The following is a 19,999-nucleotide window of genomic DNA, read 5'->3' as shown; positions in this document are numbered from 1 at the left end:
TTCTCCTCATCCCCTCCTTTGGTAGGCACCAGAGGGAAGTAGTGCCATGGTGGTGTAGTCAGGGTCCCCTAAATGCTGCTCTGCTCCCATGCCCAGTTAAGTGAGGGTTGTGTACAGGAGGTGGGCAATTCTTGGTGTGTGGAGCTTGGATGTTTTGCCAGGTCTCAGTTATCTGCCTCAGGAGGTGACTAGATGTTGGAAGGAGGAGAAGAGGGTCTCATCTCCAGAGACTGGGTGCAGAACTGGGAGAAAACTGACTGGACTGGGATATGCTGGAGCTGAAGATGAGATAATTTGTTTTTGTTCTACAGGCAGGCAGGGAGAAAAGGCAGTAATTTTATGCTCAGAGATGGCTGGAGAGTGGGTGTTTCTATGCATGTGTGAGTGTGTAGGAGGCGGGAGGGGGAAGGCAAGGTACTAGGGAAAAGAAGAAAGGAGCTCTGCAAGAGAGGTCTGAGAGCGGTGATGTGAGTACAGATCTTTTAAACACTGGCAGTTTCACTCCTTTTATGTATTGCTTTCTTCTTCAGCTCCAAATAGAAGTAAATTAAAATTCTTTGTATCAAACTAATCTCTTCTGCATTAAAATCAGCATCAATGTACGCAGTATTTACTTTCTTTGCCATACTGAGCATCACCTGTAGTGGTGCTGGGGAAAAGTCAGATAACATTGGACACCATCTCTTGATAGCTCTGTTCCTTGAGAAGTTATTCATAAGCTAATAGTGATTCATGAAACGTGTTGGATTATGCTGCTGCTCTGTTATTTGTGATCTCTTCTGTTTCACTTTTATGTATACAAAATAACAAGTCTCAAAAAGCAGTTTATGATTACTGGCCTCAAATCACGTCTTTTAATCCTGTGAACCCATCAGCTCTGAAGATGTCAGGGCTGAGCTGGGGGGTGCATGTAACATGGTGAAGGGCTGAAAGAGTACTGAAAAAATTGAGTTTTCTACTCTGGGGTGATTCCAAAAAAAACAGGCAGGAGGAAGAAGTGGGAAACTGGAAAATTAGGAAATTGAGGTAGTGAGGAGAACCTGACAGTACTTTCATGTCTTGTAAGGGAGAGGTTCAGATCATGGTTTAAAAAAACATCGTTGTATGGGAATATGTGAGGCTGCATTAATTATATTCCCATCACTATTATGTTACTGGAATTATTCTCCTGATATTGGGCAGAGCCTCAGCCAGTGCTCTCTGTACCCATCTTGTTTGATGGAGTCTGGTTGACCTTCTTCCACCAAAGCCTTCAGAAAAGTCCATGTGCTACAAGGTAGACTGGTGGGGTCAGACAGGTTGTCCTCAAGCATCCATCCATGGCACAGACACTACCTCCTGTCACTGGCACCAGAAACCACACGTGTATTTAACTTTAATAAGTGGGTTTGAGGGTAGATTCCTCTGTCAAATTCCACATGAAATTCATGCAATACTGCAGTGCTACACACGGTACCAAAATACTGGTCACTTTTATGTGTTTACACTGTTAATATCATTTTAGAAGGGTGCTTTATTTTAGTGAGGAAGAGTTGTTCTAACACAAATTAGAAAAGTCAGCAATACTATTATCTTATCTCTGGTCATTTTCCAGGCATGTCACAATGGCAGTATCATCACTCAGAGTTCAAAAAAGCTTCCTTTTTTTGGCAGATTGCTTTTGACAATCTGTTTAGTCTGTCTTATTCCAATTATTTTCTGCATATCAGACAAGAGTATATTTTTTTAGACCAAACTTGATTGCATCAAAAGGAAATGCTGTTGACTATTATATAAGAGATTCAAGTGTTTCTAGTGCAATTCCTATTTATTGAAAAAATAGTTCTGAATTGTTTTGAGAAATGGGGATAATATTAAGAATTGTACTTCGGCAATTGTTCATGTCAAAAATTCTACTCCAGACAAGGTGCCAAGCTGATGGATTTTTATTTTAAACTGTGCAGTGTTGTAAATACTATCTTTCAATAATCTTTTCAGTTCTGAATGCAGGATAATGCAAAAGAGCACCATGAAGCCCCTCAGTGATACATATGTAAAAACATTCGTTATAATACAGATGTTATAATAGCAGATGTTAGCTATTATTATATTAGCTATTATTGATTATAACAGCAGATGTTGAATGTGTGTGATGAAGTATTTTTATCTATGTATGTCTGTGGGTAGGTGTGCCAAAGGTGTATCTCTGTGTAAAAATATACATGTGCATATGTGAATTTATAGATAAAAAATAAACATACAATAAAGTCCATTTCAGAAAAAAAAAAAGAGGGAGTTCTTTCTAGGGGCTAGGAGATGTAGATGAACTATAATATTAATTCATTAAATCAAGTATTTTTACAGATATATCATCAAAGGGCTCCATGGTGCTCTTGTACAGGGATCAACCTGGTCCCAGGGATATGGGATTTCGACTTTTCCATGTAGAAATATATCCATATTTAGAAGTCAGTCTCATTTTGCATGTGTGTGTCAGAATCAGGAGCTAATTTTCTTCCAGTATGAATTCCATGTTGGACATGCTTTATCTTGGGTTGACAGAAAAAGCCAGGCTTTCCCTGATTTGGATCTTCCAGCAGTTAAGTTGGACAGGAGTTGCAGTGGCTATAGCAAGCAACACCAGGTTGTCTCTCTGTCATTCCAACTCTCTCTCTCTTTCTTTTTTTCTAATAACTGGAATGCAGCTGAGGGGAACAGCCAGATCAAATATGAGAAAAAGGAGGGACTAGAACAGAGACCCTAAAGCAAAGGATAAAATATGAAGTGTGAGCTTGATAAAGACTGTATCAAAATCTGTTTGCAGAATGCAAACATACCAAGTGCAATGCAGACAACCTTTAATTGTTTTCCAAAAGATTACCCCAAATTTGGAGTATATAATACGTATCATAAAAGGCACTTGAAACAATCAGAGTCAAGACTGGAAGGAAGTCAATGTGTATAGTCAGTACCTGATAGCCTTTCTGTGGCTATGCAAGCAGCCCCATCCAGTTGACAAGCAGAGTGATGCATAATACCTGTACAGTATAATTGCATCAACTTCAACAGACTGCAACAAGATTTTTACTCTTTTTTGGAGTGGCTGCAAGTTCTTCTCCCAAATATTAGAAATTACATGAGTTTTAGCTTTTTTGTAACCTCTGTTGCATCCTACAATAGCAGTTTTTAGGGACAAGCTAAATATTAAACCTACTCTTAAGAGTAATTTAACTGTCTTGTTCACTGTAGCCTTACTATTTGATTGCTATCAGTGATGGAATTAGATATTCTTTTATATTCTGTTTTATCTGTAAAAGAGAGAAATCACATTAAGCTCATATTTTTTTTATTCCTTTTTCTTTCATCTCTTTGCATTTCAGTCAATTTGATGCAACTGTATTATTTTGCCATTGGTTGAAGGCACACCTCGTATTTTTCTGTTTGAATTAGGCAGTGTGTCTGTCTTTTAATTTGGAGAGTGAGAGATATGAGGAAATTGCAGAATGCTCATGTAACTAATTTCTCTTTTAATGGCAACCATTTTTAATCTCTTTCACTTCTTGTTGGTATCTGAGAACATCTGGGTCTTAGGTATTCAAAATCCTTTTTATGCCTTGAGAGCATCCTTCCCAAATGGATTCTATTTATGTAAGTGAAAAAGAAGAATATGTTATCAGTCATCTTAAACAGTCTTGCAAAAGCACATTCCCTTTAACTGCACAAAAATAACCACGCAGACAAGAACTCATTCTAATTTTCAGTTTCGCTGGGGGCAGGGGGATGGTCTTTTTGTAGAAGAAATGTAGAGTGGATAAGAACCAAGTTGGGAAAATACTTGATTATAATCCAAAGTTGAACCTGAGTAGACTCCAGTGGAGCAGAAGCACATCTGTTATGTGCAAAAGTTCTTCCCTGTGTGTGCAGATGGCTTGCAATAGGTCCTAGACCTCATTTTTGATATTACTTGTTTTAATGTTGGTATAATTTTTTGAATACCAGGACAGAGCCTTTAATATGTTTGGAGAACATGCTGTTTGTACAATTATCTGCTGACTGGCAAGGGCTGTGCAAATAAAGAAATACTTTTCAGCTTCCTTGGCCAGCGTGTGGGACAGTAGGCACTGATATGAGGGATTCGTGTTATGTTTTCCCCACACCATTAAATTTCTCCTTCTATTGCTGATAGTATTTGTTTTTTCTTTATTTCCATGTCATTGAAATGACATTATCAGTTCCACTGTTCCCAGCCCTCTTGTGCTAGTCTGGCTTGAAGGGATCTTTGGTTTTACAGAGCCTTTTTTGAGAGCAGCAGCCTAAAACCGGACATAGAGGCAGATGCTCTCCTCTCTGTCAGGGTAAAGGTTGTCCTGTGCCTTCAAGCCCAAGCAAACACAGGTGGAAGAACATGTGCCACCTCTGCTTATCAGAATCTCTGCACCAGAGAAACATCTGTGCTTGCTGTTCTATAAATTCTGTACTGCCTCAGAATCCAAAACATGCTCTCCAGATTTTAGATTAGATGGACCACTTATTCTCCTTCTAAATCAGTACTGTTTTGGAAACTAGCTGAAGATATATGAATAAGTGTGAAAATATGCATATTTCTGTTTTCTAAAAGTGCCTTTTAGATGAGTTCTACTAGGTGGAACTGTGATATTCAGCATTTAGTTTGCAGCTCATCGCAATAAATTTGGGAGGAAAGTGAAGTCAGAGAATGAAAATGTGGTCACTACAAACATCAAAGTTATGCTCCTTTCTTTTTATGATCTCTATCACATAACAAATAAGGACATTGAGAAGCATTCACATTAGTTATCCCTATCATATTAAATCATTTGCAGAAGTAGTGTTATTAATTATACTATAGTGAAATGAACACCATGGTATCAGATTTTTCATTTCATAAACCTCCTCCACTGTCCCAGTTAATCTGAGTACTCCTTGGCATGAGACTCCTAGCAGTGCTGTTACAATAGTTCTGTCATAACAGATAATAATACACATATTTCTGGAGCAACAGTGAAAAGATTGGATAGTTTAATTCTCAATAAAATCATAGAACTTTCAGAACTTGTTTCTTCACAGTGTTTAGCTGTAATTCCACTTATATATTAACTCTGCAAATCCAGTCTTGACAATGTTTCAGTAACAGTTTACAGTATTCCAGGCTCACTAGACATTGAATACATTGATTGGTTCATCTTTATGTATGTAAAATTTGTCAAGGCTAAACAATTTTGGGATTCCTTGATGAGAACAATTAAGGACTACCAGTTTGAAAACGATGTGATTCATTCTTCTAAATATTAATTGGAAACATAATGTATCAACTATTAATACTACAAAATTAGGAAAAATAATTATATTTTGTAGTTGTAACATATAGTACATTGATATCAATTATTGTAAATGCTTGTTCTATTTTATGAATTGTTTTATTGTCCTATGAAGAGGTATAAAGTCTCCCTTCCATATCATCGTAAAATCCATGGAATCCAAATGCACTGAATTCATTCACCCAGCCATGCTTAACTTCACTGGTAGGACAGTATTATTTATGGTGACGTCTCTCTTTTGTTAGTGTCAACAGCCCCAACTTTGATTTGAGTGATTCGCAAAGACATTTTGGGTTTCTTTTCATGAACTTATATCTTCTAGTTTATAGTAAATGCAGAGAGAGCTAAAATAGACAAGAAGCCCTACTTTCATTTTTATACCCAGGGTTGTTTAGGTTTTTTTAGTTTGACCTTAGGTAACCAAATACCTGAGTTTCCCTGATTATAATCCCTACTGGAAATAATGACTGTGTCATTTCACTGTATTTCTAAAAATTCCAGTTGGCGTATAAGCAGTTGACACCTGACTATGTTTTTTGTCTGGAAATCACTTTCTGGTAGGGCATGTACATGAGCATTGCTTGCATACAAGTCTGAAATGCCATAAGAAGCAGAAAGAAGCCATTTTAATGCAAATTGCCCTCATTATAAAAACACTAAATTTTGGAGCGGGATTCACTAATATACTCCAGTCTGTTTGTGCCTTCCTGAAACAGGACAGGGCTCTTAGACATACAGCCAGTTAGGGTGTTTTTAAAGATAGGGGAGAACAAAGCACGGAGCACACGCACATAAGTTTCTGCTGTCTATCACTCTGCTGCTGGCATTCACATACCACATTCTTCCTGCTCTTTCATTCCTGTATCCCACAGCAGTCATGCTCATCCATTCCTCACCTTTAGTTACCTCCTCTCTCTAATGTGCTGCATCCATTCATACATCATACTTTTACCCTTCTTCATGCACTTCTCATGCAGCAGTTCTTAGAAGGAAGTTTATGGAATGGCTATCCCACTTTTCCACTAATATCCTTCTATTGCTACAGCTACCATCTCCAATGGGATGGGACACCACAACTTGCTCTCAGGTTTTGATGGACATAGAAGCAAAAACTCTCAGGACAGATGGTGCCAACCTTCTTTGTTGGAAGCAGAGTAGAAATATTGTATTGAAGCAAATGACAGTAAGTGGTAGCCTTTTAAGGAAAAATTAGATACAATGATAATTTTGGGAAGGATTTTTTAATTACAGGCCACCTATGGGATGATTCACAGTGAGAACATTAGGCATACTGTGAGACTGCTTTTTCAGTCAGAACAAATAGTCTGATACAGGATCAGAGTCATTCATAATAACCCATTTTAATTTACTTTTATTCATCAACTGATTAACAAATTAATAAATTTAGACATCTAGAAAATTATTTTCTAAAGCAGAAGATATGGCATTTTCTCATATACCACAGAGTATTAATACCACTTCATATGTGAAATCTGAACAGAATTTGATGTATCCTGAATGCAGTTTAGTTTGTGCTCAGTGTTAGGATCCAAGCTGAACCCCCTACACTGAACTAGAAAATGATAGAGTATTTACCCTGCAATGGTGTTCTTATTGGTCAGATATTTACTGCAGTGGAAATGAAGTCACAACAAAATTGTGACTCCTCAGTGCTATAAACCATAGAAGAGTACTGCAAATTCTACTCTCAGAAAGCTTACAAACTGAAACAGAAAATAGAGAGGTTGGATGAGCCATACAAGGAGGAAAAATAGCTAGTGGGATATTGGATAATCCTCATTAAAGGAGAATGGGATTCTTACCCATAAAGCTGTAAGGGTGAAAAGTGACCTTTTTCTAACTATTATAAGGCTGAAATTTTCTGTGTGTTATAAAGCAGTTTTAAAGAAGGACCTTGGTGGGATTTTGTAACTGATTTTTCCTCCTTCATCTCACAAAAAAAATATTATGCAAGATGAATTTTGTGGTTTATACTCATTACTCAAAGTGAAATGGAAAAGAAAGCATAAATATTCAGTAGTGAAGGTGTTAAATTGTTTTGCAAAGAATAAAAATATATTGTCCTTGAAAATGAGTGCTTGGCTGTAAAAGAGGCTGTAAATGAGTGCTCTATCTGTAAAAGAGATATTAAGGCAACATTTGCTTGGAAGGAAGGTCAGTTTGATAATACATTACCCTCTATTAACCTGGAAAAATACAGCGAAGTCTGAGAGAACCAAAAGAAACTCCATTATTTCTCTTTGCCATACTATTTTAAAGCAAGTAATATATTTATATATACCTGAAAAACTGTTGAGTAGATCTTTTGGTATAGAAATTGTGTGAGAAACTCTTTGAAGTAGAGGTAATTTTTTTTGCCATACATTTGTACATACATTTTTAGCCATACACCATACATATGTGTGAGACATGAGTTAATGAATTGGTAATCAAAAATGGCTTCATTTCAAATGCACTGAGGTATTTATATGTAGTAGACTATTAGTAAAAATCCACTTATTTAGCTGGAAATTATTTCACTGTTTTGATTTATTTAATTTCTTGTTAATACAATGATTCCTGTCTTTAATTTTGCATGAAAGCATTAATCTGCAGTAATCCAGACTCCTTTTGAAGTATCTATCTCCAAAGGGTGCTGACCTTGTAAAACCAGTTGACTACTTTCAAGATACAGCAAGGTTTGAGGATTTAGATATGTGTACAGCTATGAGTGCACGTATAGATATTCTGAATTTCTGGTTTGGCATGACAGTATAAGGTCCAATAACTAGGATGAAGCAGTGAATGAGCACGCATTTTGTTATAACAAGGACACAAGATGTTTAATCGGAGTCAGATTCTTCAGCATAAAGTTTGGCAGTGAATTTATAGCATTAACAGCAGCATCTGGGACAGCAGAAATTGTAAACATTTATCTTGGGAAGTATGTGGATGCATATTATTATTGTAAATTGAACTTGCTAAACAATACATCATAGCAACACCTTCAGATTTGGTGCCTGGCGTTCAGCTCCACATCCGTGGTTTGGCTCTAAAATACGCTGCTGAGTGCTGGCAGCTCACATTGATCTCAGTCAGCAGAATGTGGACCTGGACAATGAATACACAAAAATTCCACGAATCAAAGCTATAAGTCTTAGCTCTAAATTAAGTTAATAACCTGACTGATAGTCAAATCAGATTTACACCGGTCTCAGAGTGACTGCTGGTGAAGTTAGGCTCCTGAATGAGCCCTCTTTGCAAGTGCAGCAAGAAAAATGGATTATTGATCCAGCAATTATGAAAATCGCGGTCTTAGTAAATAGATAACAGAGTTATAAAACTGACCCATTTCTGGCAGCAATGCCCACTTCAGTTACAGGGAATCTCCTTGGAAACCATAATATCTCCAAAACAGAAATGAACTTTCAAGTTATACCTCCATAGATTTTAAATTGAGACTAATCCTACTCATCTATCTTTGCACATTTTTTTTAAGTGTCCAACAAAGTTCTGTTACTTTCACAAGGTACTAATTTAGTATATGACTAGTTATTCTTGTCCTCATGATGCTACCATTACTCAAAGAAAGAAAAAAGCTCTATTAACCACCTCAGTTCACAAGTACAACATGACTGCCTATTACTAAAAACTCCCAGTCACATATATATATTTTTTTTTTCAATCTATAAAGGCATTTGTCACTGTGCTGCAGCATCTTTGTAAGTGCTCCATCTAGCTCCTCACCTCATCCTTCTCCCTCTTTCCTTCCTGACAGTTTATATCAAGATTTAGCAGTGGCAGTGGTGTGCAGTTGACAATGCTGCCGAAAATGTCTTCCACCAGGGACAGGTGGCACATTGCCAAGATTCCCAGGTGGGCACAGGGACTGCTTGGTATTTAGATCATGCTTTGCTATACCCTTATGCCTTTAGGCTGTTGGGAGGCTGGCTGGGCTACTTCCCTCCCCCTGGGAGCCATTACCTAGATAAATGTGATGCACTGCATACAGAAATAAAATGTGCGTACAAAAGCAAATGTGTTGTAAATTTTGACCTCCTTTTTCTAAGGAAAAAAAAAGGGCTTCATTTCTGTATGAGCCTCTGCACACACTGACACCTTTCAAAGTGATCCCAAATAGCTATACAAACATTTTTTATCTCACTCTTCAGATCCACTGATGTTCTGTCACGCAGTTCGTTCACACCGAGCATTTCAGGATGCACAAGTAGTTCCTGCAAGCAAAACTTAGACAGAACAGGCTTACATAATTTGTAAATAAAAGGCTGCCTTGAAGTTTAGACCTTTTTCTTTTTATGAGGTCTTGCCTTCAAAATACTTATCATCTTTCAAATAATTACTTTTTTTTGTAAAGTGGCAGTTTTAACATCCATGCTATGCTCTTGAATGCTTGAAGAAGTGAAAAACTGTCTATCTAGGAAGAGAATTTGCCTACTCTTTACCACTTTATGAGCAGCATTCATTTAAGTATGCTCTTGCTATTGCTTTACTTACTTTTTTTTAATCTACAGTGTTTCATGTTTACTGGATCAGCAAATAATCAAGGTCTTTAGATTTTTCTGGAATGGATTTTATTTTGCTCCCCAAAAAAGTTAAATGCCTCTATTTAAACAGCTTCTACCAGTATATGCAAAATACAAATAAAATGGAAATAGTTTTTTCTACTAATCCACATCTGCCTGAGTGTAATTACATGATACATGCTGGTTAAGCAGAAAAATTTTGAATAGACGGCTTTTTAATTAGGCATATGCATTGGGTCACAGTAGAATTAAAATGGGTTTTAAAAAATTGATTGTATAAAAATGGCACCTGCTTACTCAACAGATCTGATTCTTGGGTAAAGTTGCAGATATGTGTCTGTGTCACATCTTTCTGTTGACCCCTGAAGCCAAGATTGGAGCCAGTGTGCACAGTCCTTCCAATGATGGGAACAGATTTTAGCCCAAGTTAACCACTTCTACAATGATGCTTTGTACAATTACTGACTCAAATGTGACAAACAGATGGTTTGCATCTGTGGCTCAGGTTTCAGCAAGAAGATAATCTAGGTCTGTCTAATGCCAATTTGAGTGCCTGAATGCCTGGGAATACATTTTGGCTTCACTTTTTGTCTGATTTAAATAATACTTTTTGTTGAACTGATTTTTTCCCCTGAACCTCAGAGTCCAGTGAGTGAAAGGAGGATCTGTGTATAGTGGTTACCTGTCAGCTCTGCTGAGTTTGTCATACATGAGTAAAACTTTCTGTATGTGGTGAAGACTGGGAAATGGTTCTTCCGTGCCAGTATGAGCAGTGATATTTTATTGTTCTCACATACCAGCAAGCGGTCCTAAAATTATTTCTGAGTGCAGAGACAGCTGAGCATTATGTCTCCCAGCAGCTCTTCTCATTTCACTGTGGCTGTTGCAGTACTATCTATCAGAGAAAGTTGTTATAAAGTTAATAATAAAGTGGTCAGTTTTAAATTTAGTTCTTCCAATCAGTAGCTGTGGTTATTGTATGAATGTTCTTCTCCCCAGGTGACATTCTTGGTACACTTTAGCAGTTATTTTAATGTTCTTTTTTAGAAGAAATAAGTAAGAATTTTCTTGGCAGATCCTTTAAGTATTTCAGTATTAATACACAATAGTCATCTTACACTGCAATCTCCTTTAAGAAGTTATTATAATTCAGAAATTTTTATTTTAAAATAAGGGTAATTTTGTAATGAGTATTAACAAAATTAGGGCCTTAAATAAATAAATAAATAAATAAATCAGGCTGCCATGACCTGCAGGATCCTAGGCTTTATCTTTTGTCTCTAAAAGTTATGCCATCAGATCTTAGCAGCTACAGCCAAATAGGTTTTACAAGGTTCTGTGGAAGTTCAGAGTACAAGAAAACAGAGAATTTCTGTTTATGCAGAAATCTTTTACATCCAAACAAATTCCTCTACCCATTTGTAAGAGAAATTATTTATTCACACACTGAATTAACATGTATGGCAAGTGGAAGGAAGCTGGGTTTCCAAATTTCAGAATACAATCTGGCTGCTACTGTTTAACTGAAAGATCCCTCACACACTAGTTCTCTGTCCTGCTACTAGTAACTGTATGAATGCACTAATAATTGTATGAATGTGTGAATGTAAAAATGGCTCATTCCTAACAAATCTTTACATCTTTCCTGACCATCAATCAGGTGCTGTTGTTATTAGAATTACCCCCGTGTTTTATATCTCACTGCTGGAAACGTGCTAACACCTCTGAATTTATTATTAATAAGCTCCAGTGCCAGCAATCTTGCAGCACTTTGCAGAAAGAGAAGACAAGGTCACTGCTGAGAAGTGACAGAAATACATAGTAATGACAGCAGAGAGTGTGGGTGAGCAGGTGAAGGGAAAGCTTCAGCAATGAAGTAATCATGTATTCCTGGTTCTGAAACTCATGCAAAGCTTGCATATGCAGAATTTAGAGTATATGGTTGAGAAATGCCAGTAGGAATAAGTAATGCTGGAGAAATTAGTAGAGTTTACATGGGCTATAAATGCAGCAAAAAAATATGCAGCCTGAGTCCTGCAGAGCTGGTGCTTCCTGTGCTGACTTGCCAAAACATGGGCTGGTTTGAGCTCCATTGCTATTGGCTTGTGCTGGCTGCAGAGAGGTAGCAGAGCTGTCTCTGACGCCCACCAAATCACAGCATTCTGTCATATTTTAAACACATAAACCTGGTACTAAGAGCATGATCAAAAATGCCTCAGAAACAAATGAGACGTTTCTACTAAGCTTCAAATGTGATTAAAACTTAACAATGAAGATCTAATCTGTATTTTTTGCTCTGCATTCAGACTTCTCAGTTTAGTGAATTCTAAGTAATAATATGAAGGGCAGTCCAGCAGACGCTTCAGTTCACTGAAGTACAGACAGGAATCCAAGTGCACAAGAAACGAGAAGAAGAAATAAGTGTTTGTATACAAATAGTGGGAACATGGGTAGGAAAATGGGGGAATTTTACCTACAGATGCAAGATGTCTATACAGAAAATCTAGGAGTAATAAAAACTTAGCAGAAACAATAACTGGAGTCACTGAGTAGTATAGGTTCTTCAGAAAGTAGGGAAATAAAGCTGTTAACATTACATGAAACTTTAGGATAATTTGTGATGAAATTAGTTATGTCAACAAAACAAATTCTGTCTGGATCAGACACTTCAAGTATGAAGAAGTTGTTTTTTTTCAGAATTAATGCTTGTGGAAAATCTCCAGGGTATCAAGTTTAATTCTGCAACATTATTGTAGAGAGGAATGTAAAAAAGAAATTGTCATTAAGAGATGTTGAAGCTCACAGATTGCTTCACCAGTCACTAAACCAGCAAAAGATAATGATAATATAGATCTGGTTTTTGCTTTGAAATGTGTAGATAACAAAACATAACCTGTGGTCAAACATTCAGGCACTGAGTCCATTAACATTACATGACAAAATAAGTAATGGTCAGCAAACCTTAATAAGCAAGACAAACTAGGTAAATAAGTGAAATATTATGGGGCTTTATGGTCGTTTCTGTGATGAAGACATCAAATTTCATCAAGTGCAGCATTTTGTGTTGAATCTGACAGCAGGGGACCAGGTTCAGCCATCCAGGAAGTCCCCTCCAGACCCATGTTCCTAAATTTGTCAGTTAAATGCAAGAGCCTTAAGTAAAGCAGAGGTAACTTTGAGATGGTTTGACAACTTTTGTTGCTGTCAGTATTCTTTAACATTCTTCAACTCAATGGTGAATTTGGACATTGGCTGCCAGACAGAAGAATCTGCTCTTGTGACAGTGTAGATGTTCGAGATGTTGGCCAGTTTGTCTATTGTCTGCTGTACTGAGTATCTGTCAAACCTGACACTTCCAGCTAGGGAGTCTGCTTCAGATGCTTTCTCCAAAGATCGGTCCTCCTGGTCTCCCTTATCCCTGAACAGTAAGATAAGGTTGTTATGGTGTGTGTGCAGTTTGTAGAGGGTAGTGAGGAAGACGAAACTGGGGAGAGTACCCGATAGTAAGGACGCTGAAGTAGGGATGTCCACCCTGGAGAAGAGAAGGCTCAGGGAGATTTTACCAATCTGTGTTAAGTAGCTGTGCAAAGAAGATGGAGCCAAGCTCTTTCTAGCAATGCTCAGAGACAAGAGGCAATGGGCACACATTCAGACACAGGAGGTTCCCTTTGAACATCAGAAAACACTTTTGTCCTGTGAGGGTGACCAAGCACTGGCACAGGCTGCCCAGAGCGGGTGTCATGTCTACCTCTTTGGAGATTTTCCAGTGCCACCTGGACATGATTCTCAGCATCTGATTCTAGGGGATCTTGTTTGAGCAGGGTTTGGACAAGATGACCTCCAGAGATCCCTGCCAACCTCAAACATTCTGTAAGCAAACTCCAGTCATTTTAGTAAGTTTAATTCTAAAAGTCAGGAAAAGTTTGTTGCTTAATATAAATGTTCTGCATAACTTCAAAGATACCCACTCACTGTGAAACTGTGATTTCTGGAGGCAGACTATGGCTTGCTTAGAAAATCAGACAGGAATTATGAAGTGGATCGCTATTATGCTTGTCCATATGCACCCATTATTATTGGAAGCAGCAGCAGAGAACGGGCAGAAAAGATGCTACAGGAGCCTTTAAGGGAGTTTTACTAAAGAAGAGAGGTTTTGAACTTTGCATTAGCATGGCACTAGCTCTGTAATTCTCTTAACTATCTCTCTCTTCCTACCAAATGCTGGGTACTTCTCTCTGTGTCAGCAATGAGGAACTCACAACCTGGAAAAACGAGTTAGGTTTGGAGAAACTACAGTCAAGAGATTAATTTGAAGGATTTCTGAAATTAACCCCTTTTATTTCTCCTTCCTGTCTCATGATCTGAAACTCTCTTTCTTCCCAGTGTAACACCACTGTAGCTCCTTCCTTTGAGTTGAACTCATGCCATTGTGCTCATCACAATTTAACCTTTGGCTGTACATTCTCCATATGACAGTACAGCATATGGGTCCCAAACGGTTCAACTGTGAGTTACAGCTTCAGAGTGTGCCCAGACATGCTATTCAGGTTATACCTCAGAAACCACAAAGAGCTTTAAAAATATTGATTCAGGAAATGCTGAGGAATTTTCTGCAGTCTTGTGAGGGATAATGCAAGGTTATTATTTGAAGTTCTTACCCAAGACCTTCTAATGCTCAGCTTTGTCTGTTCAGTGACTGGAGAATAGGGCTACTTGGCCTGTATATTTCCTGACTGCACTCCTTTTGCAAAAGCTAATTTCTTTTCACCAGAGACCTATGTAATGTCAACTAGCTCGTGTGATTTTCTGATATATGAAAACCATACTGGCTTAAGTTTTATATCATATCTAAGCTTGTCCAAATACATAAAGTGAAGGGATGAAGACAGGCAATGCTTTACTTGCCCAGCACAAAAAATGCATTTTTCCTTTTGCACTCTGCTTATGTATTGTAAGAGAGGATGAACAAACAGATTGGTCTCCTCCCACCACATAGCTGCGTTGCCAGCACTCGGGAAAATAAAGACTGCATGGATTAAAAAGTCGCAAGGTTACTGTTAAGGCATAAGCTACTGAAATAGGAGGATGCATTGAAGAGTTCTCAGTTCAACAGAATCAGTCCTATTGTGAGCAATGTCAGCCTCACTGCTAATGTGGAAACCAGGGATGAGAATGCAGGTAAGATCTTTCTATACCAGGGCATGAACAAATGACAACGAATTGCAGCAATTGCCACAATAATTTGTACAGTGCATTTTTAATTTCTATTAAATTTTGCCTTTTGAAAACTGCTTTGCTTTCAGCTGCTTGGGAGTAAAGCATTGGAGTTCTTTCAGCACTGCCTGTGAAGTGACCTTACTGCTTTTGCTTATGTTTTGAAATCTATTTATGATGCACATTTAAGAAAGCATTTGCAGCTCCTAAGGCTTATGTGAATAATATTCACAGTCTTTTAAATAAGCTCTGTTAGCATTTTTTTCCCAAGACATCCTCTGAAGAAATCTTTCTCTGAATCACAGTTTGTGCATATGCAATTAATTATTGTCAGGCTCTTAGACAAACTGATCATGTGGGAATTGACCATTTCGTTTTCACATAGAAACAGCCTTTGCCTTTGCCTTTGCCTTTTGCTGTCTCATAGAAACAGCCCTTGCACTGGCATCCTGATGATGCTCTTTTCCTCAGTTTGCTTGATTAGATCTTTTGATTGAAGTACTTCAAAGACATAATTTCATAAATACACTTGAAGCAATTCCATGAAAACCACCTCATCCTCCCTTAATCATTCTCATTTTATTGATGATTTTTCAAATATGTTTTAAAAGCATTGTGTTGTGATGAGTCAATTATTGAACTGTGTACTTTGCAGATATCTCACAGTGGTAGGATAATGGTAGGTTAATAAGAAAATCTTCACTTAGAAAAATATATTAACTTCTAGAATTTTCTAACCAAACATCCCTCTCCTTTTCTATAAAGATGCAAACTGCTTCATGAAAGTGAAAACTGATTGTGGGTCATCAAACTATTCTGAATATTGTTTGTACTGATCCCTCATTTTCATTTTAGTATGCACCTTAATGGCAACTAACGATATTTATGGCTCTAAATATAGAGATCTATTCTAACAACAAGAAGGAACGTGAACTTATTTCTGAACTTTTCAGTAGCAGTAGCTGGTTGGTGCATGAGCAATATGGAGACCCATAAAAAGCCTGTTGACTTAAAGAATTCTGCTTTCATATGTGATGTGACTGGTAGCTCTGCTATATATGTGACAAGATCTGGAGGTAAAGGAATTATTTTGTTTTTATTTGACCAGATTAGGTGGAAATACTAAACTGATTTTCAGACATTTGGCTGAATTTTTCTAATAGCAAACTATTATAGCTACCTAAAAAATTTGTCCTGTCGTTGTCATAGAACCATCATGGTAATAACAAAATGCCACTAAATATCTCAATGTTATGCAAGATAGGTAGTTCATGCCTAGAATTGGAAATGATGGTTGTAGTTCAGAATGTCTGATGGCAAGTAATGACATTTAACAGAAAAATGTCAATATCATGATCAATGCAAAAAGTGTTTCTTTATGCTTATGCATGCAGTCTTGTATTCCAATTTCTTATTCCTTGATTCTCAAGTCCACAAGTACTTACTACTATTTTTATTTTTTTTTTAGTCTTCACCAAACAATGGTATTTTTTGACAACACACCCTCCAAATAATCTTCCGTTGTATCTTATAAAAAAAGGTAATCTGTGCCCTAGACTGAAACAAATTGGAAAAATAAGGAAGAAATGTTAGGAAAAGGTGCATATCTCTACCTAGGTTAATTTTCCAGCTGTGAGATTCCACAGAAAATAACTGGTGCTGTCATTGTCTCCTTGTATTACATTTGCTGGCAGACAAACTTCACTTTTTTGTCTCTATTGAGTCAGTATGTTGATTGAATTTACTGTATTTTTTTAGTAGACTTCTATCTCATTTCAAAAAAAATTGCACTGCGTATATGGTAACTGAAGTTGTCTCATGTTGTCACTGTTTGTTCTTCTCGTTCTAGGTGATGTGATTGTCTATATTAATGAAGTTTGTGTCCTTGGACATACTCACGCAGATGTAGTCAAACTCTTCCAGTCTGTTCCTATTGGTCAGAGTGTCAACTTGGTGCTATGTCGTGGATACCCTTTGCCCTTTGATCCTGAAGATCCTGCCAACAGCATGGTGCCACCCCTTGCAGTAATGGAGAGGCCTCCGGTAGTGGTAAATGGAAGACATAACTATGAAACTTATTTGGAATACATTTCTAGGACTTCTCAGTCTGTTCCAGACGTAACAGATCGACCACCACACTCCTTGCACTCCATTCCAGCAGATAGTCAGCTTGATAGCACATTCCCACCACCTGCCCATGATGATAATGTATCAATGGCTTCTTCTGGGGCCACCCAAGCTGAACTCATGACCTTAACCATTGTGAAAGGGGCCCAGGGCTTTGGCTTCACTATAGCAGACAGTCCTACAGGACAGAGGGTGAAGCAAATTCTAGACATTCAGGGATGTCCTGGTTTGTGTGAAGGTGACCTCATTGTTGAGATCAACCAGCAGAATGTACAGAACCTGAGCCATGCAGAAGTAGTGGATATACTTAAAGAATGTCCTGTTGGAAGTGAAACTTCTTTGATTATCCATAGAGGAGGTAAGTTTGGAAAGTCTGTACAATTACAAAAATGTGTGTAAAAGGTTCTAAACCATAAGACATACATATAATCACTACATCCTTGTTTGCTAGATTGGAAATTAATTTCCATGTTGTGGGAGGTAACACCATTGGTTTTGGAAAAGTGTGTCTTCAATTAAGTATCCTAGGCAAAATCTTGCAGTTTGTTGTACATTCCTTTTTGTGTTTTGAGTGTCAATGGTCCCATCTCTGTATAAGGATAAAACTAGGCAGTTCCTTTCACTCCATAATAGTTTGTGTGGTGTCTTCAGCAAACTCTTGTAGTCCCAAAGCAGTGCTGCAAGCTTTAAATATACTTGTATAGATTGACTCATTAATGTAGATAAAATCAGAGCAATCTATTAGCCCTTTACAAGGTTACTGGTTTTCATACGCCATTTTGCCTCCTCTTCCTTCATTGTAAAAATTTTGTACAACAGTTCTTTGTTTTTTTCTTTCTTAACAACAGAGATGCATGGTGTTTGTTTCTCTGATTTAAAAAATTAGTTTCTAGCAACCTAGTTTTTCTGACCAACCTGACAAAGTAAGTTCGAATATTCACCGCTGGAAGGGGAGAGTCAAGACTTATCTGTAAACAAGCAATAACAACAGAAGAAGTTTTAAAAACTTGACAGAGATAAGTTATTTCAATAGCTTTTAATATTTTAGCCAAACAAAATTTCTTTTATGGTTTGAGATGAGCATCCATCATAATTTATTATTACCTCACGTGAATAATGATTGGATTTTTTTTAATTAAAGATCTTTGTTTCTCTAAAAGCATTCATATGTCACTTAATGTGCATGACTCTGTGCTTCAAAAGAAAAAAAAAAGAAAGGATTCTATGTCAAAATACTAACTACTTTACTTCTGAAGAGTAGAAGTTGGGAAATGAAGCCTTAGTGTTTGCATATGCCAAATGTTTGTCATTATGAAACCTACAAATCCTTAGGAAAAGGAATATAGTAACATTTTATCACATACAGAAGTAATAAACATATTAAAATATCTATAGATGCACATTGTCAATAAAGTATTTTTCATATATATATGTAAAAGAATGGTTTATAAGAGACAGAATCTGACATTTCTTTGGAATGAAACCAAATTAAGAGTGATAAGTAAATTGGAGTCACTGTAGTATATAAACTTGGAGAAATTTAATTGTTGCAGAGGTGCTGTATTTGTTAGTATTAAACCTGTTTTTACCTAACATCCATTAAGAATCTGGAACAGTGGAGTAAGCAACTTTTTTTTTTTCTGAAGCAGTTGACAAATTAGGGAGAATTGCATAGTCAAAAAAGAATATAAAGGGTGGAATTTTATTTAGGAAAAGGCACACTAATCCCCCTCTAGAGGAAAACAATTTAGAACACCAGTCTTCAGAGAGAAATGGAGTGTGAAATCCAGTATGCTGAACAAGCCTGAGCAATAATAGACAGCAAGATAGATATTTCAGCAATTGGTGCAGGACAGTAGCAAAAAACAGTAGCAAAAAACCCCGTAGCAGCAACATACTCAAGCCTATGAGGATAATTACTCTCTCTCAAGAGTATTTCTTCTTAGAGCATTGATTCATGATCAAAACAGCTTGACCAACATGACAGTTTAACAAGTTCTGGTACATTAACTGAGCTGTGGTTGTTTTCTACACATCACTGTGGCAGGTAGGAGATACTACAATGAGCTCAACACTCGATAAAAGCAGTGTAAATCTACACCATCTGGTCTTTTCTCAGGCCAAACACTGAGGTACAGCTGACACATATACTAGGTCCAAATGCAGTAACATTTAACCTTCTGTTGCTGGGGCAGGAAGTGGTTGGTTGCTTTAGAGAATGCAAGGAAGAGGAAGAGAGCATGTTTTGTTCATGGTAAAACAATGACCAAGACTAAAGCAACTCTTAGGAAGTACTACAGAGTCATTTAACTTAATGGGATGATACAGAGCAACTGCAAGTTTACTATCAGAAATTCTTGTACATCAGAAAAAATGACTATACGTTAATGGAAGGTTCTGACACTCTGAAATTCAAAAAAAAAAAATAGTTCACTTATTTGAGTGATGCAAAAGAAGTGAAAAAATAGAGTGTATGAGTCAAACCTATTCTACCTAAGAGATGGCTAAATCATAACTTAACACAAATATGAGAACAGTTTTAAGGTTTCAACTTGGGTTTGGTTTCTTTGGTTTCTTTTTTTTTTTTTGGTAAATTTATAAGAAAGGGGAATTTATGTGACTAAATATACACCTATAACTCAGGTTACTATACCTGTGCTAGTCGTCAGGTCTCCTTTTATAGTCCCTGTGCAGAAATAAGCTCTTCTAGGGTGTAATTCATGTAATTCCACTGTAGATGTTTCATATAAGTCAGATATACCCTAAAAGTATATATTCTGTATGACAGACTATAAAGGG

The 19,999-nt window shown here is 37.2% G+C and overlaps 1 protein-coding gene across 9 annotated transcripts in view; it reads left to right on the top strand.

Annotated features, from left to right (window-relative positions):
- The window catches only part of MAGI2 (membrane associated guanylate kinase, WW and PDZ domain containing 2), a 721,242-nt gene that overhangs the window by 584,427 nt on the left and 116,816 nt on the right, over nt 1-19,999 (top strand). For all 9 annotated transcript variants that reach the window (XM_018068096.3, XM_018068097.3, XM_018068094.3 and 6 more), the window contains one exon: nt 16,923-17,558. In XM_018068096.3, coding sequence (XP_017923585.2) covers nt 16,923-17,558 — 636 coding nt within the window. The remainder of the gene's footprint in view (nt 1-16,922; nt 17,559-19,999) is intronic.

The sequence above is a fragment of the Manacus vitellinus genome, unplaced genomic scaffold (genome assembly GCF_001715985.3).
Source record: "Manacus vitellinus isolate BGI_N305 unplaced genomic scaffold, ASM171598v3 scaffold_13_pilon, whole genome shotgun sequence".
Taxonomy (NCBI): domain Eukaryota; kingdom Metazoa; phylum Chordata; class Aves; order Passeriformes; family Pipridae; genus Manacus; species Manacus vitellinus.
Note: the sequence above shows the minus strand (reverse complement) of the source record. Positions and strands in the feature narration are given on the sequence as shown.